The following is a 26,898-nucleotide window of genomic DNA, read 5'->3' on the forward strand; positions in this document are numbered from 1 at the left end:
CCCTGGGAGCCGCTGGCGGGCGGTGATCGGAGCAGGGGCTGCCCCGCGAGCGGGCGCCGAGCCGCGGGTGTGTTGCCGTTCACCTTCTCATAACCTTTGTTTTTTTCAATTTTGAGCCATCATGCCAGCATTGGTATTGCACGGGCACTAAATGGTGGGCAAAATTGTTTTCCTGAGAGCAGCAGAAGAGCGTTTGTTGGTTCCAAAGGTGAACGTTTTTTCTCTATATATCCGTTTAGAAGGCTCCCCGCGCAGAGGGCTGGGGGGCACAGCGGGTTCGGCGCGATGCAGAGTCCAGACCCTGCTGTGGGTCACAGTGCGAGGGGTGTAGGTGCTCCTGGCGGGCACTCTTGCCACAGAAGTAACACCCTTGGCACGATTGACAGCCGTCGCTGGAGAAGCCAGGGGTGTCCATGCAGTCAGGGATCAGAGCTGCAGGTCGTGTTGAAGGAGCTTTGGCAGATCTGAGTGTGGGCTGCCATGCCTGTCCACCTTCATCCCCGCTGCGGGTTACCTGTTTCTGCCAAACCACCACAATTTCCATGAGTAAAAATTAACGATTGAGGGCTAAGGAGTTGCAAAGGGGAAGAAACTGTTGAAGTAGTTGCACGCTTAACGTTTTTTCCACACCATTTGATTTTTACTAGAGTTTTTCCGTGTGTATTGTAAGACTTGATTTTGCTACAGCCAAGCAGCAAACAAAATGAACTTTGTTTCCCTCTGGCCTTGTCCACAGAATGGCCCAGCAGCAAGCACTGCGGTTCCGTGGCCCAGCTCCCCCACCCAACGCGGTCATGCGGGGCCCCCCGCCTCTCATGCGGCCACCACCACCCTTCGGCATGATGCGGGGTCCTCCTCCGCCTCCTCGGCCCCCTTTCGGACGACCTCCATTTGATCCAAACATGCCTCCCATGCCACCTCCAGGAGGGATTCCTCCTCCCATGGGGCCTCCGCATTTACAGGTAAAGAATGGGAGATTCTCTTGGTTTTTTGAGTTGGGATTTAGGGTTTTTTCTTGTTTGTTTTCCCATGTGGATGGAAAAAATAGCAGGGCATGCCGAAAGCATAATGCTCATGCATGGTATTGTAAACCTAATGCATCCTGTGGTATGTAGATGCAACTTCTGTTTAGCTCCTTGAGGCCATTCTAAATGAACCAATTACAGGGTCAGGATGCACTCACCAATGGTCTTTGCTAAAAGCTGACTCTGTTGGTGCCCCATGGCAGTACAGAGAGCAGCATTCGGCTGTGCTGGGGTGTCTGAAGGCCTCAGAGCAGATGTGTGAGGCACACACCAGCCTCGGGGGTTGTCTCGGCTCTGCCTGTATCCGCTCAGCGAGGCCACGATGGACACATGACCAGCAGGGAGGGCACAGCTCAATTCCACGTGGGTTCCAACAGGAGCCACACCTGCCGGCGCTGCTGGAGTTTGTTATTACTGATCCCCACGGGACTGGGCAGGTGGGCAGGTAGCAAATCTGAGAAGCGGGTGTGTAATCAGTGGGGAGGTGTGTTTTGTTTCGGCGCTGAGTTCAGGAAGGTGCATCCTGTGTAACGCACCAGAAACTGTCAACACTCGAACAAAGGAAAACTTAACATTTGAAAAACGACCAAGAGAGTCTCAGTATTTGACTGGAGCAGCCGCAGGTGGCCCTGGTGCTGACATAAGTTTACTCTTGGCAGAGGAAGGATGCTCTTTATCTTATGTTTATTGTTGTTGTGTTTTGTTTTTTAAAAAGTTTACAGCATTTCTGGCACCTGTGGGGATAGTGTGAGCCTGCTGGGCTCCAGTAAGGTAGATCCCTGCCTGTGTTTCATGGTGATGGATGTTTATGTTCTTTTGCTTCTTGTCAGAGACTCTGACAGTTTGACATGTACAGCGCCTTTGGGAATAAGAAATATGTTGTTTTAACAGTGTTGTAGGAGTATGGTGCTATTAGGGCAGGGTAATTTCTCTGTGGGACTGTGGGCAGGCCTGTAAGGAGGTGAATAGTACTCTGTGGTTTATAAATAATGGCTTAAATCCACTAATTAGAATAGAATAGTGAAAACCTTAGTGCTGTGAAATTGATTTTAAAATGTAGGGATGTGGGCACAACGGAAGGAGAACGTGCTGACGTGGGTTATTCCGTGGGATTTTAGGCCCTGCTTTGTATACATCCTTTGGCAACGGGGCTGTAGGAGCTGTTTCCCCCTGATCCTTAGCAGGTTGGACAGTCGCTCTGCAGGGAGCTTGGGAGGAACGGAATGGGGTGGGATTGAAGGAAGTAAAGAAGCAGCGAGCGCAGGAACAAGGACTTAAGCTGGACATCATCTGAAATAAAATTAAATGACAATTACTGTTAGTTTGTGCGCTGTCGTCACCCCGAGCACAAGAGTTTAGGAAGAAAGCAGCGTGTGTTTCCCAAAGCAGTTTTCCCTCCATGTTCTTGAACATGAAGCATGTTGTTAGAGCTGGTGCTGCTCAGCAAGGTGCACAGGAGCTGATCATTCCCTTGAAACCTTCTCCCCTGGACAACTCCCGTGGAATTGAAGACTGAATCAGCACGTTTGAGGGGTGTAAAGTCACCTCAGGGAATGTCATCTTTTCCTGCCATTCAGTCCCAAGGGCCTCGTTCTAAGGGGTGTTTTCATGCTTGGCTGCAGTTTATTTAGGACTAGTTCCACCTACTGCACCTTTGTTCTGGTGCTTTATGATCCCATTTTGGTGTTAATATCCACGTGCCCGGGCACAAGGTTGGAAGCTGTGAAGCAGTGAAGAGTGTCGGAGCGTGCGGTGGGACTCGGACTGAGCGGGGGGAACAGGACCCTGCTGCCTTCATGCCCTTTCAAGGCTCAGGCAGAGTGAATGGAATTCCCAAGCCTGGCTGCTGCTCTTCTGCATTTGTGGCATTTATTCTGAGTGTGCCTCAGCTCTCAGCTGGGACATCACAGTTCTTTTATCACGCCATGCTTGTCTTCTCCAGCTCCTTCCCATAAGGGGAGTCCATGCAGCAGGCGTGTCTGGATTGTCCGTGCTCTGCTTTGCACCCAATGTTTGGTTTCCAGCTCCTCACCCGCTTCTGGTGCAGGTGGGACGTGATGTTGAAAGGTTCTGTGGTAGAAATGGAGGAGAGGGTGTGCATGGAGTGGAGCTGAAGGGCATTCTGGACCCTGGCTTCCCCCCCTCGCTCCCAGGACAGCCCTCCAACACTCAACACCCCATTATTTTGTATTTTTTATTTTTTCTGGAAAGCAGCAACAGCAGGCAAAAGTGAGCTCTGCTGGATTCCTCTTACAGATTGTAGAGCGGTAAAGAGAAAGATTATCTCGTGGCCAGGTGGAGGAGCTGTGGAGAAGAAATAAGGAAGGAAAGAAAGGCTGTAATTACCTTAATGGCTTTTTTGTTGTTTCTGACACTGGATTTCCCGCACACATCCTGGTTTCGCAGAGCCCGGCTGCCTGCCTCTCTCCTCTCACTCTCAGGTTGTGAGTGTGGAGCTGGAAGGGTTTCACCAAGAGCTCTTTCGGTGTTGCTTTTGTGAAGAGGAGCTCTTTTGCACAACAAGTTTGGTAGAACTGGGTGATGGAGGCAATGAGGTCAGCTGTAGGTGTATGCAGAATAAGATAAGAACTTTGAGGGTTTTGTTGACTGTCTTTTTATAGGGAAGTGTTCGCTACAGATGTTATGCACAGGAAATTTCAGAGCAGTCCAAATAAACAAGTAGAGTAAAAGACCTTAGTGTGCCTGGAGTTAGAAAGCAGGCAGTAAATTGGATGCTTGTAACCTTTTTATAATATTTCTTCCCTGGGGAGGTCGTTGTGTAACTGTTCAGGGGTGTATGTGATTCGCAGCTGGGGATGGCTGAGTGGCTGTTATTCAGGAACAGTTATTGCATTGGGATATTTTTGCTTTTTCAGGAAAGGAGTTTTCTTTAACCCAACTTCTTGTCATGCCACTTGTTTTCTGATGCTTTGCATTCCTGTGAGTGTCTCAGCAGCGATGGGCTGACTGCAGCCACTGTCCCTGAGCTGGGAGTGCTGGGCTGTTAACGAAGCTCTCAGGATGGATAGAGTTAACCCTGCTGTAGTTGTACTGTCTGGTGTTCTAATAAAGGAAAACTCTGCTTGAAATTGTAATATTATTATTATTACTATCATCATTGTTATTGTTATTATATGCCTTTAGAGACCACCATTTATGCCTCCTCCCATGGGTAGCATGCCGCCACCTCCTGGTATGATGTTCCCTCCAGGAATGCCGCCCGTCACTGCCCCCGGAACGCCAGCGATGCCCCCAGCTGAGGAGATATGGGTAGAAAACAAAACTCCAGATGGCAAGGTGAGCTGGGTACCAGAAACAGTGCAGTGATGGGTGTTTGCTGCTGTTGTGAGTGTGTTGTCATACACAGGCTGGCATGGTGGTACAACCCTATGCTCTGGTCTGTCCTGTTATTAATTATTTTTAAACCAGGAGGAACTGGAGCGTCTGTAAGTGCTCCTCCTCCAGATAAGCAGTTGTTTGACAGTGACATTCTGAAATTGTAGGTCTATTTCTACAACGCGCGCACGCGTGAGTCGGCGTGGACCAAGCCGGACGGGGTGAAGGTGATCCAGCAGTCGGAGCTGACGCCGATGCTGGCGGCGCAGGCACAGGCACAGGCCCAGGCACAGGCGGTCGGTGCCTCCACCCCCACCACCAGCAGCCCTGCGTCTGCAGCCTCCCCGTCCACCTCCTCCAGCACTCAGTCCTCCACCACCTCCACCACAACCACAGCCACCTCGGGCTCACAGACCATCTCCAGTGAGTACCACAGCTTTCCTCCAGCTCTGCCCTGGCAGGGGGGTGCTCTGGGGAGTTACTGCAGCAAACACTTGGTATCCAGGAGGAAGTTGTTTAAGCATAGAGCGGAGTATTGGTTTAAAGTGCAGTATTTAGTCCAGAAGAACCTTGCATGCAGACCTTCCCCCGGCTCTGAATGAGCTACTTGAGGAGAGTCACACTTGGTCAATGTGCAGCCCTTGTTCTTTAGGTCTTTGTGTATTTTTCTTCTGCTGTTATCACATCATCTCAAAGCTATTGCGCATCCATTTCCTTTTGACTATAGATAAAGCTAAATTGTGTTTAAAAGTATCTCACAAGGGAAGTGAATCTGAGGTAGGAGTTGTAGCTGTTTCCTCTTTGCTTCCAAAGTGGCATCTGTTGCTCCAAGAGCCTGGATCTGCGAGAGCTGCTCCTGGGCTGCCCAGAACTTGATCGCAGACTAGAGCTGCTCCTGGTATATTACTTCTGTTAGCATCATTCCTCTGACTGAGCCTTGTAAATTCCCATTTGCTGGAGTTGCACAAGAGAGGAGAAGGAAAGTCCTTAGAGCCGTTATTCAAACAACAGTATGAGGGTTCCTGCTGTTGCCATGGGCTGAGCCTTTGCTTTGAAGGGTGTGCCCCTGGAGGGAACTTCAAGAAAATAAATAGTATGATTTATAGCATGCTTTGGCATATCGATGCTAAGGAAGTGCCTCTGGTGCATCTATAGAGAGATGTAACTTCTGTGCTATTGGCATGCGAGTGTGTCACCAGTGAATGGGCAGTGAGGCCCCAGCATGAGGGAAGGAAGGCTTGTGCAGGAGCAGCTGGGTTCCTGCCCCTGTCCTCGAGCAGGAGAGCGCAGCGTTTCTGCTGATGAGGAATCCTCTTGTTGGACAGTCTCGATGGTCGTCGCTGCGCTGGCAGGGACACGCACTCTGAGTCAGGCCAAAGAGGAGCCGCCGCACAGCGGGTCTCACCCCAGCCCCAGGGTACAGCGACACCCCCTGCCATTACCCTGTCCTCCTCCTGCAGCAGGGGAGACAAGCCAAGCTGAGCTCACCATTTAACCCAGACCTGAGACATCTGTCTGTGGAAGGGAGGCAAATTTGGGTAACCCTCAAATTATGCTTTCAGTTAACACCAGAGGGAGGACAGGTCATTGGAGTAGCAAATAATTTGTATTGCTCAAAGCATTTTAGGGCTTCTGTTTCATTTGAGAGGTAACAGTGCTGCGTTCAGCTGCTTTGTTGAAATCTGGTCTGCTGTAAGCATTTTGCTGAGTAACAGGAGTCGGTAGGAGGTGAATGTTAGCTCCTGGCCTGACGCCAGGCTTTCCAGAACTGATCCTGCTCTTGGAATAGTGCTTTCTGCACCTCCTCTGACACATCATTTCCTAATATCCAGCACTGAGAGTCCGTCCCACTTCTGCCTGTTCTACCTGCTAAACTGTGTCTTTGCTTTCAAGAACTGTTACTGTTGGTGTCTGTGCCTAGGTGATAAAATTTTATCGGTTGAAATAGTTTTATAACTCTCAGACTTGGCCTGTAAAAGACCTGGGACTTCTGGCTGAGCTTCATTCTTGTCTGGTACTGATTTGACTGAGGCTTTAAACAGGTCGCATACTGTCTGTCTGCTCTGTTTCCCTAAACGTTAGGCAGTGCTTGGAGCTTTCACCCTTTCTGAAACACTTTACAACGGTTAATAATCAAAAATCTTTATTTAAATATGCTAATACTGGTATGCTATTGGAAATGCTGCTGGTAGTTGTTAAATACTGAAAATGCACAGTATGCCCATATAGACTATGGTCATAAATTGGTGTGGTTTCTTTTTTTGTTGGGGTTTTTTTTATTATTTTTTAAAATTAGTTCATTTTTGCAACGGTTTGTCCTCCCCTCCACCAAATGGCAGAGTGTAAATGTGCAAGGCTGGTTGATGAGTTTAATCGTTCCCATTTGCCAGCTTTGGTGTGCAGCATAAATTAGTTCATTTTTGCAGCAGTTTCTCCTCCCCTCCACCAAATGGCAGAGTGTAAATGTGCAAGGCTGGTTGATGAGTTTAATCGTTCCCATTTGCCAGCTTTGGTGTGCAGCACTGTTGGCTCTCAGTGAAGTGCTGGTCTCAGTCCTGCCACAAGGATTCTGCAGGTGAATGCTAGGAGAGGATTTTCCCACTGGGAGGCACTGAAGACCAAGAAAGTTCTTGCAACTTCTAAACAAAAGTACTTCCCTCTTCCTTGCTTATTTATACATTTTTTAATGACATTTTTGCATTCTTGGGTGCCAGCTTAATAATCACAGTTTTAGCCAGAGAGTTGTCATGCCCACACTGCTGCTGTTACTGCTGAAAAGCAGAACCTGTCTTCATTTAACATAACAACAACCTTTCTCCATTTGAAATTCTGTACATTCCCTTTCTGTTTTCCTGACCAGGGATACAGAGGCTGTATATTGTATGTGCCCTTCGGTACACGGTTACCACTGCTGTGGAGACTTGTCAGGTGAAAAGGATGGGACAAAGTAAATTCTGAAATTGACTTTCTTTGTGAATATTTAACGTTACAGAGAAGGCAATGTTTTTTTGGTCCAAGAATGTCTTCCTGCTGGTTATATCTAAGCGTATCTGCTTTTGTGATGTCTGCTGGGAAACAGAGAGCCAGTATGTTTGCAGCAAATATATCGTAGTGTCTAAGATACAAGGTGTTCTTTGTGTTCTTTTATCAGCACCTACCACACAAGACCAGACCCCGAGTTCGGGTGTTTCAGTTGCCACCCCATCAGTCAGTGTCTCAACCTCTGCTCCTTCTGCTCCGCCTGTGCAGCCTGTGCCCCAGGCAGTCCCACAGACATTGCCTCCTGCCGTTCCTCACGCAGTGCCTCAGCCAACTGCGGCAATTCCTGCTTTTCCGCCAGTAATGGTACCTCCATTCCGTGTCCCCCTTCCCGGCATGCCTATTCCACTTCCAGGTAAATTGGCAAACTGTAACTGTCTTGTCCGCTACATGTCCATGTTGTCGATTTGTTTGCACTCATGTGTCCACTGTGTACGGAACTTGCCTGAATCCTCTCCACTCAGAGTATTTTTGAAAGAATTCAGGGTTAGCAGACAGACTTTTTAATTAACAAAGAACGTGAAATTTTTTTGACTTCTAGTTCTTTGATAAACATACCAGAAACAGCTGCATTTAAACATGTAAACATTTTTCTTTTAGATGATGGGAAAATATAAGAATTGCACTAAACACTTCTTAATCTCACGGCACATGGCTATCTTGTCGCCCTATTTTTAAAAAAAAAGTGAGCTGCTGGACAGACTATTGTAGCACTATATTTTAGTAATTGCAATATTGCTACAATTTATTTCTACTTGCTTGATTTAGACCTTAAGTCTTGTGCATAAATATTGATTAGGACGTGGATTATAGCTGAAAGAAAATAATATATGTATAAGCAGGAAAAACTACCATTCAGATGCGTTACCCCTGAATAATGAGGGGTGTTTCCAGCTCTCTTGGTTGAGGTTTAAAGTGAGGACCACACTGAAGGCATTCGAGGTGCTGGGGTATTGTACAGAAGCTTTAGGTGTAAAAACCATTGAGAAGAGAAATTTGGTGTTAGCCCGCTGGTTCCTGGGTAAATTGTATTTTCTTAAGTTTTATAGAATAGGTAGATACTTACGGAAGTAATTTGAGGCTGGGGAGTGTTGGACTGGAGTGCTGTTTGCTGCAGAGGTTCTCTGAGAGGTTGCCAAGGTCCCTGGTTGCTGAAAGGCCCAGTTGTGGTTTGGTGGACATGGTTGATCTCCTCCCCTAGTCCCAGAGGTTCACGTGTTCTCAGTGTGCGGTGGCACTAAACACCTACCTAGAGCTGGTGGGTTTCTGCTGCAGAGGAAGGTGTGAGGGTGCAGTTACCTCGGATATGAGTTAGTTTCTGATTAAGAATTACAAAGCAGTAGCTCTGAACAGCTTGCTCACAGTTTTCAACACTTTGTAGAGGCTGAGCGAGGTGGCTTCTTTCCTGCTGTCCTTTTAACCCTCGACCCAGGACGTGTGAAGGGAGGCCTTTGCCTTCCATCAAACTGGTTGGGTGCAAAGTAATCCTTGATAACACTTCTTTGGTACAGGATATTGGCATCAAAGTAGTTAAAATGGGTGTTAGTTGTGCTGACTGGAAGAGAGGACCAGCTTTTAGTTCCCCTGCTTGCAGGGTAGTCTTGGACAAAGCTACTGTAATCTGTACCTTGTTTGAAAAGGAAATCACGGTGTAGTGCTTGCTCATTGCTTTTAGACGCTTCCCTCTTTGTGGCCAGCTTGTTTCTTAACACTCTGGAGAGCAGAATGGTGCATGATGCTGCCTTTTTGAGGCTGGTTACGCCACTTTTAGAGCGTTTCTCAACCTGTGACATTCTTGATAATGAAAAAGGCTGAATGAAAAATGGATAAAGGACAGAGGGAGAGCTCTGATGTTGTGTATTTTGAGGTTTGGAAGAACAATAAAAAGGGTTCAGCCCTCAAGCTGGTCAACTGAACGTCCTCAGCTGCAATTTCCGCTCTTGCCAGCGAGGGATCAACCCAGAGCGAAGGGTCCTTGTGTACCTTGGGGGATACAACCATCTCTGTTCAGGTGTGAGCTGTCAAAGCAGCAGAGAAGTGCCAGTGAAAGTGGGTGCGCTGGGTGTGCTTGGGCTGGATTCTTCATAAGCTCTCAGTCAGCGTTGAGAGTAGTGCAATGCAATGCAGAAGGAAGGACAGGGCAAGAACTTCGATTTTTTTCTCCTTGTTAAACTTGCTTTTTTCAGAACTTTCCTGGTAGCAAGTCTTAGATCTGGCCTCTTCTTCCCATGAGATGAGCCTTTGGGGGGAACCCCTAGACGTGGGAAGGACACCCAGCAGTAATGTGTGTGCTGCCCCTGAGGAGTCTGGTTTGTCATTCTGCCGGATTACAGAATAAAATCAGTGTACTTCTTTTGGCTAATTCTGGCCTGACTTGGTTGTAGTGGTTTATAAACATTGTAAAAGAACAGGAAACCTTTAAAGTACTCTACAATAACAAGAAAGTAAAGACAAGTCAGAATGACTTCCCGGCAGTAGAAGGTGGAGTCTCAAAGGCTGGGGAGTTTCCCCGTAGGCAGCGGGGGCTTCTGGCGCTGGGCACGAGGGACAGGGCAGTGCTGCTGTGAGTTCAGAGTTAACCTCTGTATTAAGATGGAACAGTGGCAGAATTGATTAATGATATCTCATAATCCAGATCTTAAAAAGTAAGTCTGCTTTCTCTTAATTCATACGTTAAAAGTCAGTTGTATGTTTGAGAACGAACTTGGCAGAGGACTCAGCGGGGTATTTGCTACGTCTTATCTGCGCTGCAGTATCTCTGGTTTCAGTTGTCCCGCAGATGGCATTATTTATACTGACCCAGTTTTAAGACATGCTGTAACTTCCTTAACAAAACGAATTTTCAGATTCATTTTCAAGTACATAACATGACACACACCCCCTCCCCACACCAAATTTAGACAAACACTTCATTCAGTGCTGTTTGAGTCAATGTTCTTGTGTCTCAATTCATACTTTTTTTTATAAAGCTAGTTTTGGATCCTTTCATTAAAATTATTATTAAAGAATATTACAATTCTGTCTTCTCACAAATATTTTTTTAAATAAATTGACAGTATTTTTGTATGCTTTTCATACTAGATGTCTAACAAGGAAAAATAGAGATTATTTGATTATAAACACAGGGGTTTAATTTCACTTTGTGCTGGAGGATTTCCACCTCAGGAAAATGGAACAGAAACCATTTAAGGGGAAGTTTCTGAGCATCCAGACTGGACCAACAGAGAGAGAAGTTCTAGTTTCCTTCTGTACCTTAAAATGAAGGTTTTTGAAATGTGCTCCCTTGCCCCTGTCTAATTTCCTACCGAATTTTGTGTCTAGTTGAAGGGGATTAGACGCTTCCCTCTTTGTGGCCAGCTTGTTTCTTAACGATCTGGAGAGCGGAATGGTGCATGATGCTGCCTTTTTGAGGCTGCTTACGCCACTTTTAGAGCGTTTCTCAACCTGTGACATTCTTGATAATGAAAAATAAAGAAAATGTTTGCTGCCACTGACCTGGTGCAGCTTTGTGTACCTCTGCTTGCAGCTTCTTTGCTTTTATTTCCTTTCCCCCCCTCCTTCCGCCTCCAGCCTTTCCCTGGTGCCCCAGTAACCCCAGCTTTCCCTGGGGGTGGGACTGGGCTCTCACCCCCCCACTCCTGGCTAGTCCAGCCAGCTCAGGTCTGGCCCCAGCCCTCCCCACTGCTCGCTGTGCCCAGCAGCACACAGCACTGCAGAGAGCACTGTCTCACCTTCTGCTGCTCCCCTGGGGGACGTGGCCCGGCGGGGGCTGTCACTGGGACCAGCACCACCAGTAGAGCGTTTTCCCAGTCCTTCCCATGAGGAGAGCAGAGTCCCCCTTCAGTGAACTTAAACCCCTGAGTCTCACTGAAATACCTTTTTTTTTCTTTTTTTTTCTTTTTAACAACATCCCATAAATTTGCTAAACAGCTGGTTTAATGTAGGCAGAAACTGTTGCTGCAGCTTAAAGTTAGTTTTATTTTTGATCTGGCATAAAATGTTGGAGCAAAAAAACCAATTCCCATTTTCTTGCCCGAGGCTTTCCCTTGCCCGGCTGGAAATGGCACCCAATTGGCGCAGGGCACCCGTGGGCAGACTCCCAGTGGTAGCTGACGTGCCATGGCAGCTTTCCAACGTGCTTGCTTGTCCCTTTTGCAGGTGTAGCAATGATGCAAATAGTCAGCTGCCCGTATGTAAAGACAGTCGCTACCACCAAGACCGGTAATTTTCAAACCCATCCTAGTTCGTTTTGTCTGTAAGTTGGCATGGTAGTGAATGTTGGTGTTATCTTTTATTTATTTATTTGCTTCCCCAAATGAATGAATATCTCTACTTTCTTTTCAAAACCAGTATAAATGCAAATATCGTATTTGGCCAGGAAATAACTTTCCCAAATAACTGTTAGCGTTAGCTTATTTTATGCCAAAACTCCAGTAGAGTTTTCTGTAACCATTGAGTTGTGTAATAACTGTGACTCTCTTCATGCCCATACCTCTTAGTTACTAGTTCTGTGTGCGTGGAATTTTGTTTTTCCTACTTCCACATGTATAGTGACATGACTGTGCTGGCATGTTGGTGTGTGTGTATGTGTGTCCTAGTATAAATTTTCATTTTTCAAATTGTGCATTTAAGAAAAGTCACTTACTGAGAATACTTTACGGCAATGTGTAATGTGTGCTTTTCCATTAGTTAAAAAGATAGATGTTTTCATATAACATTAAAGGCTCAAAATTATGATCTCATAGTTCTAGCCCTATCCAATTTGTTTTCCTAGGGCTGGTATTTCAAAACATATTCAATATATCCATTTTGTTGGGATGACTAGAGCAGTAATAGGGTAATGTCATATTCTGGCTTTCTTATCTTTGGATATTTCCTTGCCATTTTGCTTTAGGATGTGAATAAAATGTTTTTTCCAATCGGTCTGCAGTACTAAACAAAATTGTCACACAAGCTGAAATAAATAAATTCTCATTAGTTTTTATCCAAGGCTCAGAATTAATGTTCATTTTTTTTAAGTCAGGATTTAAGATTTATCAGAGTTCTGCTCTATATTATATGGCTCAAATTCAAGCCACTGTTGTTTGGTTTTTTTGCCAAGAACAATAGCAATATCTCTTAAAATGATAGCATAATTAAACAGTGGAATAGCTTTTTCAAAAATAATTATTTGCTATAGAGATCCAATAAAGATTTTCTAGTAAATAGAGTACTTACTTTCTGAAGTATTAAAGCAAATGTCTGAAAACTAACAAGCTTTGTGCTGTGCAGAATTACACATTAATTAAAATGAGAAGCTCTCTAATTTGCCTGGTGACGTGGGCACTGTGATCTGGCTGTAAAACACAGGAGGGAAATCCAGGAACAAGGCATTGCTTTCCAGTTTAATTTTGAAAACGGTCTTTGTATTTATTTATCTGGGTTGGTTATTTGTAAATCAAGTCAGTGAAGTGCTAGGGTTTGGTTCTGGGGTGGTTCATTGTCACTTACTGTTTTCTCTCCTCTTTTTCTCTGCCTTTCCCCTCGTCCAGGCGTGCTGCCGGGCATGGCCCCCCCCATCGTGCCCATGATCCACCCCCAGGTGGCCATCGCGGCCTCCCCCGCCACCTTGGCCGGAGCAGCCGCCGTCTCCGAGTGGACCGAGTACAAAACAGCCGACGGGAAGACCTACTATTACAACAACAGGACTCTGGAGTCCACGTGGGAAAAACCCCAAGAACTCAAAGAAAAAGGTACTTCCTTTTTTTTTTACATACAGCTGTATGTGAGGCAACGTGAATGGCTGTGTTTGAAAATGAAAATGGGAATGTTTCCAATCCCTTATCTCCCTTAAGAATATCTTGAAATCCTGATTGTAAGTATCCATTTGAGTTGGACAGCTCTAGTTTCTTTGTTTCCTGCCATATTGTGAGAGTATTTGGCTCTAGAGTCGCTTCCAAGTCCCTGACACGTGGGTAACGGCGCATTCCCGCTCCTCCAAAAAGTAAGGACTGCTCGGGTGTTTGAGAAGATCCCAATTGTGGAAAGATAGAAACCAAGGGGAAATTCAGTTATCCTAAAGACGGTAAACCAGGAAAGAATGAAGGTCATTGAAATGCTAAACATCAGATCTTCAAAACCTAAGTGTATAGACAGATGTGGAATGTGAGGAAAAAATAAATGACCACCCCCTGTCCACGTCACTGAGTCAGATTCTGTGACTTCTGGTTATTTGAACTCACATTATATCCGTGGGTGTTGGTATATTGAAGGGAAATTGTTCTTTTATTATAAATAAGAAAGAAGGGGCAAAAATCCTGTGGCTTTTTTTTCAGTTGATAAAGTCTTTAAGGAAAAAAAATCCTGTTGGACCCAAACGGTTCTTCCTTTTACTGTCAAATTTTTCAGTTACAAGAGATCTGTTTAGATAGATCAGAACACTTACATAGTTACCTAGCTTAATGCCCATCTTTCTAATCAGGTTTAAATAATAAGTCTTTTTACTGTGGTGAAAACATTTAAGATGGCAAATATTTACTCAGTTTTGCTGAGTAAAGATTATACATTTTATAATAATTTTAGAATGGGTGCAATCCTTAGATGATTCTGTGGGCATTTTCTCTGACTTTGATTTTTTTTTTTTTTTTTTTTTGCATTTCAAGTCTGAAAGTTGTCTTCAGTAATGCACAGCTGGTTGCAAGTGTTGGTTGATGTTTTTATTGGTGTTTCAGCTATTAGTTAGGTTTTTAATACAGTAGGCTGCCTTAAAGTATTTCGTTTTCTAGTCCCAAGTAGATCTTGGTGCTGGAGATAATCACATCTTTATAAGCAGACATTGTAAAGCCCAAGAAGGACAGCAAGTGGAAAAAGCACATTAAAAATAACTTTTGTTTTATGCTTGTGCTTGGAAAATCGTACTGATAAAATCCAATTTGTTGTGGTTCTATAATGGTTTCTCAATAATACTAAGGAAAGTTCTGTCTTTATTTAGAAAAAATGGAAGAGAAGATCAAAGAGCCAATTAAAGAACCTTCAGAGGAGCCTTTGCCCATGGAGACAGAAGAAGAGGAGCCGAAAGAAGAACCTATAAAAGAACTTATAAAGGAGGTAAAAGCCCTTGCAACCAAATACTCAGTGTCGTGTTTTGGGCCCTGCCTTCCCCGTGGGGCTGCTGTCAGCCAGGACTGGCGGGAGCCGGGCTTGGTAACAGCAGTTCTGACATTCTGGGGGGATTTTCAAAGCCCTCCTCTTTGGACTCAGAGCTTGTTTTTTAAATTCTTTTTTTTTTTTTTTTTTTACATAAGGAGAAAAGAACATTTAAAAGAAAAATACAGAGTATGTGAGTTAAAAAATTAGTAAGAACATGGAAAAAAGTTAGCAGGGATGAAGTGCAGTTGGGCTGTGTGTTAGCATTGTTTCAAAATACATCTGCTTGTTTATAACAAGTTAGTTACTTCATAATAAATAATTAGTTCTCTGTATTGAGTGAATCCTGTACCTTGCTTTTCCCCCGAGGAGCCGAAAGAGGAGGAGCTGACTGAGGAGGAGAAGGCAGCCCAGAAGGCCAAGCCAGTTGCCACCACCCCTATCCCAGGCACCCCGTGGTAGGTAGCGCTTTGTCCCGCGGCTGCTGCTGCGGGGCTGGAACGAGCCTGTTGTTGGTGCTGCAGTCTCAACTGACTCATGCTGTGGTGTATGTGCATCATCCCCGTGTGTTTGGGTCACCAAGGGAAAAACCTTACCTGTGGGAAAGGGATATTGTTTTAATTTTTGGAGCTTAGCCATAGATGTTCTTTTATTAGCATTTGATATTTAGAACTGTCTCCCTTCAAATTTTCTCTGCGGTTCTTTCATCCCACCATCTACAAAATTCTGGCAAAATCATTGCTTTTTCTCCTGTTTTGTGGGGCGTGGAAGAGATGAGGTATGTTTTATCCCAGAATCTGATGCAGCTGTCTGAAACGTTTTTCTAGAGAAGAGCTGAATATACTGCAGCTCCTGGTAAAAAGCAATTTTAAAATAAAAAATTTCAAATCTGCTGGCAGAGAAAAGCAATAGTTGAGTGTCCCAGCTGGACAGTAGGGGTGTCTGGTGGTTGTGCAGTGTCACTCTATGGTGTCTGTCTACGACTGCGGCACTGGCGTCGTTCCCTGTGTGTGGTAACAGGTTAGAGAATGGATAAGGACAAAGATAATCCAAGGTTTCCCGTCTGTCTCTCACTTGCAGGTGTGTGGTGTGGACGGGGGACGAGCGTGTGTTCTTCTACAACCCCACCACCCGCCTGTCCATGTGGGACCGACCAGATGACCTCATTGGAAGGGCTGACGTGGACAAAATTATTCAAGAACCTCCTCACAAAAAAGGAATGGAAGAAGGAAAAAAACTTAGTAAGAGGAAACTTATTGTTGATTATAATTTATTGCTTATTTTGTGTTGATTTCCAAAACCAGTAAAATTTCAATAAGTGAGAGAAACATAAGGACATGTTGAAAAATGTATATATCTTTGGAATTTAAGAAGGCTGGTGGAAATACAGATTTACAGAGTATTTAGGGAAAAAAAAGTCTGTTGAAAAAAATAGATACTAAGAAGGGTATTTTTTTTTCAAAATGCCAATGGGCTGAAAAAATCCCCACAGTTTTTACTGACTTAAAAAAGGGACTGTCTTTGTTTTGTAAGCACGAGGAATTTGGGGGCCAGAAAAGATTAATTATGATGTAGGAATGGGCTCTCCCGAAAGAGGATTTAACGTAGAGAACATCAAGGGGAACACAGTTCTGCCAGCAGCTGCCCGGAGCGGAGCGCGTTCAGGCGCTGCTGGGGTGAGGGCTGTTTTGGGATGGCTCTGGCAAATGCTGCCGGGAGGACGGTCGGTGGTTGGAGCAGAGTACAGTGCAAGTAGGAAATGGGGAGATCCACGTGTGCTCCATTAGGCTGTTTAGCCTGAGGTTTTCTCCATGGAAATAAGAGGTCAGTGTTTGTCATTTTAGATCCAGAGTTGGTGACAAGTCCGTAGTCCTACCACCAAATGCCAGTGGTGTTATTCTGAAAGCAACTGAGAACCGTGTGTCTTCCACTGTCCTGGTTTTCATTTCTAAATTAGAAAATTGTCATAAACATAAACCTTAAAGTATTATTGAATTCTCTTACAGTCAGAGAAGAGCATGAATCTACAGAGGAAGCAAATGAGGATGAGCCTATTAAAATTAAAAAGCGCAAGTAAGTTTGCTTTTTCAATATGAAATGGTCTGTGTAGATGAAAAAAACAGTTTTCTGTCTGAGCAGTGTATATCCTGGTGTATTCAGCAGAGCAGAACAGTCATGGATAGGACTTGGGAACACAATCAGCAGCTTTCTGCTATTTAACAGCTCCAGTATTTGCTATTTCTCTGAGATGGCTGTAACTCATGTCTAGAAGAAATAGCATCTCCTTTGGAAATCATGGAATAAATGGCACAAGTTGGTGAATCCAAGGGATATGAGTGCATTTTATCTTAAATAATTTGCTTCTCTTGCTTGTTTATCTGGCTTGTTTGTTTGTGAACACTAGATTTTGTTGCTAAAAAATCCAGCCATCTAGATTTTCACAGTGATTTCTCTTTTTTCACTCTGAAAGGTTTAACCTTTTCATTTTGGTCTTTTGGTCTGTTTTGCCTTTTGGAAGCGGCACATGTCACTTCACTCTGAATTACTTACATGCACTGTTTTAAAAGTAGTTTTACCATTTTATTTGTTATTTGTGTAGTCTTAGGGATGGTCATAAAGCTGTTAGCAACAAGGGCTTTGAGTTCGTTTGGGACAACGCACATTTCCTCTTAGAAAACATGAATCAGGAAACAGGATGCTATTGCAGAAACGCTTTGGTGGGTGGGTGAACATGTCCCTGGTGTCACAGCACGTTCTGCTGCAGTGATTGCAGGGAGTTGTGAGTCTGAGCTAACTCCCGTAGCGTAGTCTGTTCACAGGGCCTCGTGGTCTTGCGCAGGAGGTGAGAGAATTAGTGCAGTTCATGTCAGGTCTGTCAGGTCTGTTCCCTGTCTGGTGGGACCAGAGTGTGTGAACTTGCTGGAGCCATTGTTGGCCCTGGGGCTGCTGAGGATACGGTGGTCCCTGGGACCATTCCTGTCCCGGGCCCCACGAAGGGCTGCCCTGGGCTGTCAGCCTGTGCCTCCGGAGCCGTCGCCTGCGTCCCTTCTGTCCCGGCGCAGTTCAGTTCCACCGACGGGGCTGGGCTGTGACTGCTCGACTTACACCCTCTGTTTAATTTTTTTTCAGGAAAGATGATAACAAAGATATTGATTCGGAGAAGGAGGCTGCTATGGAAGCTGAAATTAAAGCCGCTCGGGAGAGAGCCATTGTCCCGCTGGAGGCTCGGATGAAGCAGTTCAAGGACATGCTTCTAGAAAGAGGGGTCAGAAACCAGTGTGTGTGTGGGCAGAAGGGGAGAGAGGATTCAGGCGGAGTCTCAATCCTTGGGGAATTCAGAACCTGCAGTGCTTTGTGGAAGGAAAACAATCTCATCCTTGCTCTGACTAATGGATGCATTTGGTACAAGACTGCACGTTTCAAAGAATGTCACAATTATGGCAAATTTTTCACTTCTAAGTAACTGAAATTAAACAATATCAAGACATTTGTGGGTTTAACTTTTTTCCAAGTTAAGTAATTTCCCAATTGAAAACTGCTGTTGAAAATTAAATAGAACACACAAACTGCACACATCCTTAATGATTTTGGAAATGTTCCTGCGTGAGGAAAGCAGTGATTTCCATTGCAGTCTGTATGCTCTTACTCTTAAATGGGAGGGTTAGTGTTCACACTGGCTGTGGCAGCATCCATTGTCTGGTACTGATGGAAACATCAAGATGAGTTTGTTTCCCTCTTTTCATCAGATGTCCTGTAGTTTTCAAGCAAAACTGCAAGACGTCTGTATATCGGAGGAAACTTAACCATTGGTTAAAATCTGACTCTTTTAATTAAAGGTCTCTGCTTTTTCAACGTGGGAGAAAGAGCTACACAAGATAGTTTTTGATCCTCGTTACTTGCTTCTCAACCCAAAAGAAAGAAAACAGGTAAAAGAAGTCGAATTCACTCCCCATCAAGATGCAGCTACTTCGGGCTTTGTCTAAATTCTCAGTCCCATTTTCGCTCCTGCTCACCTTCCAGACTAATCAGTGTTGGAAGGGATTTTGTTATGATTAGGGTTTGTCTGGAAACAGCAGCAAGAACAGAAGTGAGTTGATAGTTTTTATTTTTCCTGTGGTTGGAAGATCTAATATTTTAACACAGTGAAAGTTGCGCGCATTGAGAGAGCTCACAACACCTGAATGAAATGGTGAGAATCATCAGTATCTCTTCAAAAGATTGGTGTGATTAGTTGTCTGTTTATTTAAAAAAAAAAAAGGGGTTGGGGGAAAAACTAAAGCACATTTTTAACGTTAATCAAGTTCTCGCTCCAGAAGCTTGTCTTCAAATGGATGTAGGGAGATGGAAAACGTCAAGAATAGAGGAGGTTACTGCTGTCTTAAACTTCTCGCCCAGAAAAACGTTACCATGACTTGAACGTGTAAGAAACTTCTTCCCAGGTCCCAGATAACATGTTTGGATAGAGCACGCTACGTGTGCAGCAGGCTGGAGGCTTTTGCATACTCAGATACAAAGAGTCCCTCAGCCTTCTTTCTGCCTTGTCTGTGGTGGCTCTGTGGGGAGAAAAAAGGAAAGAGGGAAAAAGGAAAGAAAAGGGATTTTTCCTCCCCCTCACCTAGAGCTTTTGTGGCCTCAGGCTCGTACGTGTTATGTTGGTGACTGGTGTTTCTGTAGGTATTTGATCAGTATGTGAAAACTCGAGCAGAAGAAGAGCGCAAGGAGAAGAAAAACAAAATAATGCAGGCCAAGGAGGATTTCAAGAAAATGATGGAAGAATCAAAGATTAACCCAAGGTAGGAGCTGCATCTTGTTTGTATGCATAAGCTCTGGTAGCACCAACTGTGCTGGGTGGGATTGGGTAGATTCACCTCTTTCAAAATGGGCAAAGAGGAGAAAAATCACCAGATATTCTTAAAATCTTTTGCCTGCTAGTATTCACCTTACCCGTGAAACAATAGAACTTGTGGTTTATAATGATTACATATTTTAAGTCATTTTGAAGATCTCCCCACCATGCTGTTGGGATTGGGAGAGAGGCCTCATGATCCACCACAAGATTTCTTTGATAACCCTGTTTCTTATTAAGAATATTAGTCATCTCTGGGAAGTACTGGGGAGGTTTCTTCAGCTGGGGGGGAGGCTGAGGGGATGTTTTTTGGTTACAAAGTGTGCTAATAGCAATATGATCGAATGTTCCGGTTGCTTTAATACGGCAGTTACCACATGCCCCTCACATTCAGAGCCACTCACAGTGATGACAGCGAGGAGATGACAGTGAATGTACTAACTCAAGATGTTATTGCTAGGATTGTTTGTTTCACAGCTTTCTCACATAGAGTCCATAAAATACGTGCTCATGTCACCAGATGAGCTCTAAAGCATTCTCTTCCAGCATCTCTTGGCCTATCTGGCATTAATTCTTTTACAGTGAAATAACAACGCATTTGCTTCACCTCAGATTAATTTTTTTTCAGTGACCTGTTCTGGAAATCTGGTGGAAGCCAGTGTTACCTTAAATTTTAAATTACTTCCAATCTGATTAATAACTCTTGTTTAAAACACCCAGCTGCTCATTTAATAAGGGTGGCAGTTGTGACAGGAGTAGGCTGGGAAGAATGGAGGCACGGAAATGTTTTAAAAGTTGATATGTAATAAGTTTAATATATAATTCAGAGACTAACGTGGACTGTTACATTAGCTTCAGTATCCTCAGCTTCCACGGTACCTCCCATGTGTCATATTGGGACTGGTTATGGGTTGGGGGTGGGGAAAAGAGTTCCAGCTGAAATACTGTCTTGTTTAATCTTATCCTTTGTCTTCTGGTTTCAGTGTTTGTCTAAAGATATTGCTGAACTTCTCTGTGTGCCAGACTGGGGTTTTATCATCTATCTCAGTCCAACATGCTCAAGAGTTTGTGTTCCACTTCTCTTAAACAGCTCTTGTTCTTCAATATAGCTGTACATTCACTTTCTGATCTTTTTGAATAAGCTACCAAATTCTCTTCTTGTTTCAATTTACCCTACAGCAACAGTAGGCTGGATTTTCCAAGTCTAATTATTTCCATGCTGTGATGAAAACATTCGTATGATTATAAGTGTCTCACGTATTCTTGGGGCCAGATTTGCATCAGAGCTTGGAAAAAGCACAGTAGTGGTTTTTGTCGAGGTAAGTGGCAGTACTGTATCTACTGCACAGGTTGGAATCTGGCCCTGGAGGTGAGAGAAGGCTCAGGGAAGTGCTGTGGGGACCAGGGGTTGAAGGCCCGGTGCTGCTGCGTCTGCCCATAGTGATTAAGTACTTTCAGCTCCGTGTGTTCTGAGATCAGGCTTTACGGCTCTCGCAGCAGGAGAAACCCCAATTCAGGCAGTTCTGTTGTGACTAACACCAAAGGGATATTTTCCTGGTGAACTCTTAGCATGGTTTGGCTGCAAGGGAATGCACGTGAAATTTTCAATTTCACAGCTGTGCAGCACCTGGACAGACTGGTGGCTGAACTGCTAACCTGCAAAAAAAGAAGGTTTTTTTAGACAACTGAGCTTTTTTTTCATTTCTTCTTCTTGGTTGCATTGTAGTCTCTCCTCCTACACCTGCACTTTCTGCAGGTGGCTGTATTCACACCAACACACAAAAATACCCCTCTGAGTCTCTAATGATGCCTTTCACTTGTGTGCCTGAACCTGACTCCTTTCTGTAGAGCTCATTGGTGGAGTGTCTCCGCAGTGAGACTGTAGGATGTTGCCTTTTTATTTTTCCCATGGTCTGGCATGTTCTCCAGCAGAGGAGCTCCTCTGCTGAACCTGCGTCCCAGCAAAGACGGCTCTGCCAAATGAGTTCACTTGCCGTTTTGTTGCAGAACTACTTTTAGTGAATTTGCAGCCAAGCATGCTAAAGACTCGAGGTTCAAGGCAATTGAAAAGATGAAAGATCGAGAGGCCTTGTTTAATGAGTTTATCACAGCGGCAAGAAAGAAGGAGAAAGAAGACTCGAAGACCAGAGGTGAGAAGGTAAGGAGACCTCTTCAGTTCCAGCAGTGTGAGTGGTGCGAGTCCGAGTGCGATGGGATAAGGGCACTGGTTTCCAGTGAGCCCTCTGGGACACGCTCCTCCTTCCCCTGGGGTTTTGCCATGTAGAGCCGTCACGGGAGTCCCTTTGTCTGTCTGAGCTGACTGCTCTGAGTGTGCAGGACACTGATTTTCAGTGTATAGAATAGAGCTTACATTCATTTGTGAACCTGAGTTAAATAATCACACTTTTTTTTTTTGTTTACCTAAGCAAGTAACACTATATTCTTAACTGGAATAAAGTCTGATTTTTGTTTTATTTTTTTTAAAGTTTCTATTATCCTGGAGCATTAAAAGGAAAAGTATTCTTGTCCTGTTTGGCTGGAAACCCCCGAATTGGCCATTACCTCTGTTCTCCCAGTGGAGGCAGGAAGAACTTGAAATTCTCTGTAGGGTATTCTGTTTAAATTTCAAACCGCTTCCATATGTTCTCTTTCCATCTAAAAGCTACTGCTTTAGTGACTTTTTAATCTTTTGGTAAATATATCCTATGTATAAACGGCTGCTTATTAGCCAGAAAGGTCAGCCCTTAAGGGTGAGCCAACCCCAAATGTCACCTGCCCGCGCTGTCAGTAGGAGGGAGCCGCCTCTCGCTGCCAGGGAAGGGGGCTTCCATGGAGGAGGTGTCACCAAAATCTGCAGCCACTTACTTAAACATCGTGTGTGTTGTGTGAATGAGAAAATAACCTCTAAAGCCTAATCATTGTTGGTGTTTTAAGGTCTAAAATATTTATTTTGTAGTATTAAGTTATTGCAAATTTCACCTACTAAGAACGCTTACAGAAGGGAAAAATGCTGGATAACAGGTTAATTTGGGGACAATTTCATTATTCAATAAGTTTTGCATAGTTTTTTTAATCTGGTTACTCTGGTCTAATTTGATTCTGTGCTCAATTTTTTTCAAATGTTGACTTATTGCTGATGTTTTCAATAAATGATTGTGCTTTTAGAGGAGAACTGACGTAGTTCAAAACTAGACTTTTACCTATTGCATTTTGATTATCAATATGGAGTTTTTAAAGCATTCTTTTAGCTTAATAGTGCAGTTGAAGACTTAAAAAAAGTACATATTTGTTTTGTTGATGCATGATTGTTCTAATGTTGAAAAGTTAAAAGAAGATAGATTGTGTTTGTTTGCTTTTGAAATAATGCTTTTTTTCTCCAAAAGCCTTTTGTAACCATTTTATGTATTCTGTTTTATAACAAGTGGATAGACTTTACAGTTATGTGCTGTGCGGCCTGTCAATCAGTTCAGTCTGACAGCTGTAATCACTGACACGCAAATATTATGGGATTCCCTAGTGAGGAAAGAATTGGTATCTCTGTGTGGTGACTTTAGCCTCCCGCAGTTCCGGTACTTTACATTTTTTTAGTTTTTTTCCTTGTGAAGTGATGAGAGTTGTACCTGCAATGTGTTAACTGCCAAAAAAAAAAAAAAAAGACTTCTAAATACACCTGAAATATTTTCAATTTATTTTCCTTTGATTTTGAAAGTGCTTAAAACATAAAAGAAAATTTAAGGCATTTAACCTGAAGCTTTCTCAGTCTGTTTAAAAGTCCAAAATCTTTATTTAAGGAGTATCAACTTTACAGAAATCTTTAACGTAAGGGTTTTAAGTTATATTATGTTTGGATTTTGCTTCGCTGAGTGCTGGCTGGTTGGCTGGTGGCGGGGCGGGAGGTTTCTCAGGTTTGATGCAGGTTCCAGGGAGGAGGTGCCCCCCTGACACCCCGGGCGGGAGAGGAGGAAGCGCGTCTGGGCTCGAGGGTGTGGGGAAGGGTCCGTGAGCTGCTCGGGGGCTGTCCCAGGACTCTGCCTCCTGCCGTGTTTTCGGGATGAGCCGTGCCAGGGGATGAGCCTGACTCCCTGAAATGTTCAGCTGCAAACCCCCTGCAGCCGCTCTGCTGACGGCTCTGTCATCCCTCCTGCAACAACATCTCTTAGCAGTTTTCTTGCATAGTATTCACAGAATATTGGGCAGGGACATCTTCAGCTGGGTCAGGTTGCTCAAAGCCCCCTCCAGCCTGGACTTGAATGTTTCCAGGGATGGGTCACCGACCACCTCCCTGGGCAACCTGGGCCAGGGTTTTACTACCCTCAGTGTAAAAAATTTCTTCCTGATATCTAGTCTAAATCTCCCCTCTTCTAGTTTAAAATCATTACCCCTTGTCCCATCACAACAGACCCTGCTGGAGGCAGCACTGGGAGGGGGGATCTCCCCAGAGCAGAGCAGAGGGGCAGAATCCCCCCCTTGCCCTGCTGGCCACGGGGCTGGGGATGCAACCCGGGGTGTGGGGACTTTCTGGGCTGCCAGCACATGTTGCCAGCCCATAGCCAGCTTTACCCCAGCCCCCCCAAGCCCTTCTCAGCAGGGCTGCTCTTCATCTCTCCATCCCCAGCCTGGGCTGGGACCAGGGGCTGCCCCCACCCAGGGGCAGGACCTGCACTTGACCTTGTTGGACCTCATGAGGGTCACACAGACCCACTTCTCCAGCCTGCCCAGGTCCCTCTGGATGGCATCCTGTCCCTCAGGAATGTGATTCTGCTTAGTGGAGCTAGTTACGGTGTATAGACACACTAAACTTGCAACATCATAGAGTTGTTATCTTAAAAGACGATGCCTTGGTGAGATGTCTGTGGCTCAGTGGCTGGTTTCTCCTGCAGTGGGGCAGGAGCTGGGTGGGTGGGAGCCAGGGGGTGCTGCTGGAGGCACCTGCAGAAGCATCTCCCTGCAGATGGTGGAGGTGCTCCTGGCTCTGGCTGTGTGGTGCTGCTGTGCCACGGGGCTTCCACAGCGTTGAGGGTGTGCAGCTTTTATCCTGTGGGGCAGGTCTGTGTGCCTGTGGGATTTGTGTAGACACTTTGAGATACCCTTACTTTATAGACTTCTGTAGTAACGTCTGAGAATTGTGTGATTTTTAACAAATATTTCAAATGCCATGGCTTAGAAAGCTTCATCTTTTTGATACTGCATGCATGTTTTAAGATGTTTTGAAACAACATTCTTAATTTTACAATGAATAAACAGTTTGCTTAGCATTTTGTTCAGCTGCTTTAAGAAAAAGTGGTAGTGCTGTAGATGTAGAGCAACTTCCCACTGGCACTAACCAGTTGTTTCTGATCCCTGTTTACTATCTTAATCTCTCTGTTGAGATAGTAAAGAGAAAAAGCCTATAAAGCCTCTTAATGTTTATATGCTAGCGTTGAGAAGAAACTAAAGTTATGGTTGGGCAAGGCTGCAGGGTGTTGGTCCTGGTCTCCGTTTTCCCTTGCATTCTGTAACTAAGGGTGTTCAGAGCAGGGGATGTGGCAGTTCTCTGCCCAGCCAGAGTCCGTGTGCCCCCCTCCCTTGTGCTTTACAGCCAAAGAAAACTGCTTTTCTTTTTTTAAAGGGATGAGGAGGGGAGATAAGGAGCAAAACATGAATGGCCAGCACTTCCCCGGGGGCTTGTGGTTTTTAATTGGTGTTAAATCACGGCCGGGCTGTCTCTGTGCCCGGCGGGGCTGGGGTGCTGTGAAGGCAGCTCCCCCCCTGTGCCCGGGGCCCCGGCCGGTCCCTGCACCCCCCTCCCCTGCACCCCCTCTCCCCCCCGGGCTGGGGCTGGGTGCCACACCAGAGCTCCCCCCACAACCCGGGGAAAGCAAAAGGAGAAAACAGCTGGGAGCTGAGTGCAGCAGGAACAGGGGGATCGTCTGCCCCAGAAAAAAGCCGTGTAATAAAGGCACAGCGGTGCTCCTGCAGCTGCTGGTCCTGGGCTTTGGCTGAAAACATGGTGGCTGGAGATAAACCCCAGTGGGATTGATCCTCTGCCAGCCCCCGGCTGTGGCTGCTGCTATGGACAGAGTGCCAGCCTGCCATTTCCAACTGAAAAACAAGACTAAAACTTCCTTAAACTGTCACGTATGTGTGTGTATATCCATCTTAAGTGTAATTGACATAATCACCATATGTGATTAATTCTTTATTGGTTAGATCCATCTTAAGAAATTGCTCTTTATCAGCAGATCCAAGTATTTACCTCTGTTCATTGTACACTTGGAGGATGAATCCATTAGAACTTGATTTATCTAGAGCCCTGCTTAAAAATGCATAGTATTTTATATAGCAGTAAAAATGCTATAATGTAGAATCAGCAACTTGTTACTTTGAGAGAGATATATATATATAAAAAATCTCAAAAAAGAAGCTTAAATTGGATTAAAATGATAAAAAACTGTATTGGTAAATCATTCTTTAAAGAATACAGTTCATCTAAGATGTAGCAGATTTCTTAATTGTATCTGCTTTAGTAAAATTGTCCCATGGGGAAGTGATTTTAGATGCGGTTATGTCTAAATCCAGAGTTTTAGTGATTTTGCTAAATTGTAATGGTATGTAATGTTAATGTGCTTCCTCTCTTGGAGGTAAGTCGACGCCTTTTTTCATAAGAGCAAACTGTTGGGTGTCAAAGTGTCTTTCTCAAGGGTGGTTGTTCTGTTTCCGTCTGTAAAACAGATCAAAATGGACTTCTTTGAGCTGCTGGCAAACCACCACCTGGACAGTCAGTCTCGCTGGAGCAAAGTGAAGGACAAAGTGGAGACTGACCCGCGGTACAAAGCGGTCGACAGCTCGTCTCAGCGGGAAGACCTTTTCAAGCAGTACATAGAGAAAATAGCTAAGGTGCGGGCGTGGTGTGGGACTGGGGGTGTTTTGCTGGGCACGGGGCTGCTAATGAGCGAGGTAACGAACCAGGAGATAAGCCAAGAGGTGCTTTAGGTCCGTACTGAAGGGAGCTCTATACCATCGTTACTTGTAGAAGCATCCCAGAATGACTGCTTGAAACTTAGAACTGCCATCCCTGGTGGGGGTGCAGGGATGTGTGTGTGCACATGGTGTGTGTGTGTGCGTGGTGCGTACACCCACACTGTACTGAGGAGAATTTATCCAGCAGAGTAGGAAGGGCAGAGACTCCTGTAAAGCCTTTGGTTGTAAAAATGGCTGTAAAACTACAGCAAACCCAGAAGCCACACTGATTGCCTCTTGCCAGGACGGGCAGTTTCCTTTGCTTTGGTTTTTGTATCAGCTGAGCTGCCTTCAGGAATACAGACAGTTCTCACACAGTTCCTTTGCTGGTTCTTCTCTCTTAATTCAGTATTCCTACCTTTCTCTTCAGGCAATGAATGATTGAGAATGTAAAACTGGGCTAATGTGATTCCACTCTCCCCCTGCCCTCCCCTTATTCAGTTTGTCCCTGCACAAAACCAGCCTGCTCCTGAGAATGGTGGTTCTGTGACCAAACCTCTCTCTCCCCTCTGCAATGCTTCACCATAG

At 44.8% G+C, this 26,898-nt stretch overlaps 1 protein-coding gene across 5 annotated transcripts in view; it reads left to right on the top strand.

The window, feature by feature from the left end:
- Positions 1 to 95: 95 nt before the first annotated feature.
- TCERG1 (transcription elongation regulator 1) overlaps positions 96 to 26,898 on the top strand; it is a 31,107-nt gene continuing 4,304 nt past the window's right edge. Inside the window, exons 1-16 of one of the 5 annotated variants that reach the window (XM_014948053.1) lie at positions 96 to 208; positions 737 to 962; positions 4,170 to 4,322; positions 4,529 to 4,784; positions 7,513 to 7,755; positions 11,559 to 11,621; positions 12,932 to 13,132; positions 14,371 to 14,486; positions 14,895 to 14,983; positions 15,606 to 15,766; positions 16,532 to 16,598; positions 17,655 to 17,790; positions 18,362 to 18,451; positions 19,200 to 19,318; positions 21,379 to 21,529; positions 26,083 to 26,247. In XM_014948053.1, coding sequence (XP_014803539.1) covers positions 738 to 962; positions 4,170 to 4,322; positions 4,529 to 4,784; positions 7,513 to 7,755; positions 11,559 to 11,621; positions 12,932 to 13,132; positions 14,371 to 14,486; positions 14,895 to 14,983; positions 15,606 to 15,766; positions 16,532 to 16,598; positions 17,655 to 17,790; positions 18,362 to 18,451; positions 19,200 to 19,318; positions 21,379 to 21,529; positions 26,083 to 26,247 — 2,235 coding nt within the window. In that variant the 5' untranslated portion in view covers positions 96 to 208; position 737. Of the gene's footprint in view, positions 209 to 736; positions 963 to 4,169; positions 4,323 to 4,528; positions 4,785 to 7,512; positions 7,756 to 11,558; positions 11,622 to 12,931; positions 13,133 to 14,370; positions 14,487 to 14,894; positions 14,984 to 15,605; positions 15,767 to 16,531; positions 16,599 to 17,654; positions 17,791 to 18,361; positions 18,452 to 19,199; positions 19,319 to 21,378; positions 21,530 to 26,082; positions 26,248 to 26,898 lie in introns of those variants that run through there. The other 4 variants (XM_014948055.1, XM_014948056.1, XM_014948054.1 and 1 more) reach the window with 4 other exon arrangements.

Source organism: Calidris pugnax, unplaced genomic scaffold (genome assembly GCF_001431845.1).
Source record: "Calidris pugnax isolate Ruff unplaced genomic scaffold, ASM143184v1 scaffold27, whole genome shotgun sequence".
Lineage (NCBI taxonomy): Eukaryota > Metazoa > Chordata > Aves > Charadriiformes > Scolopacidae > Calidris > Calidris pugnax.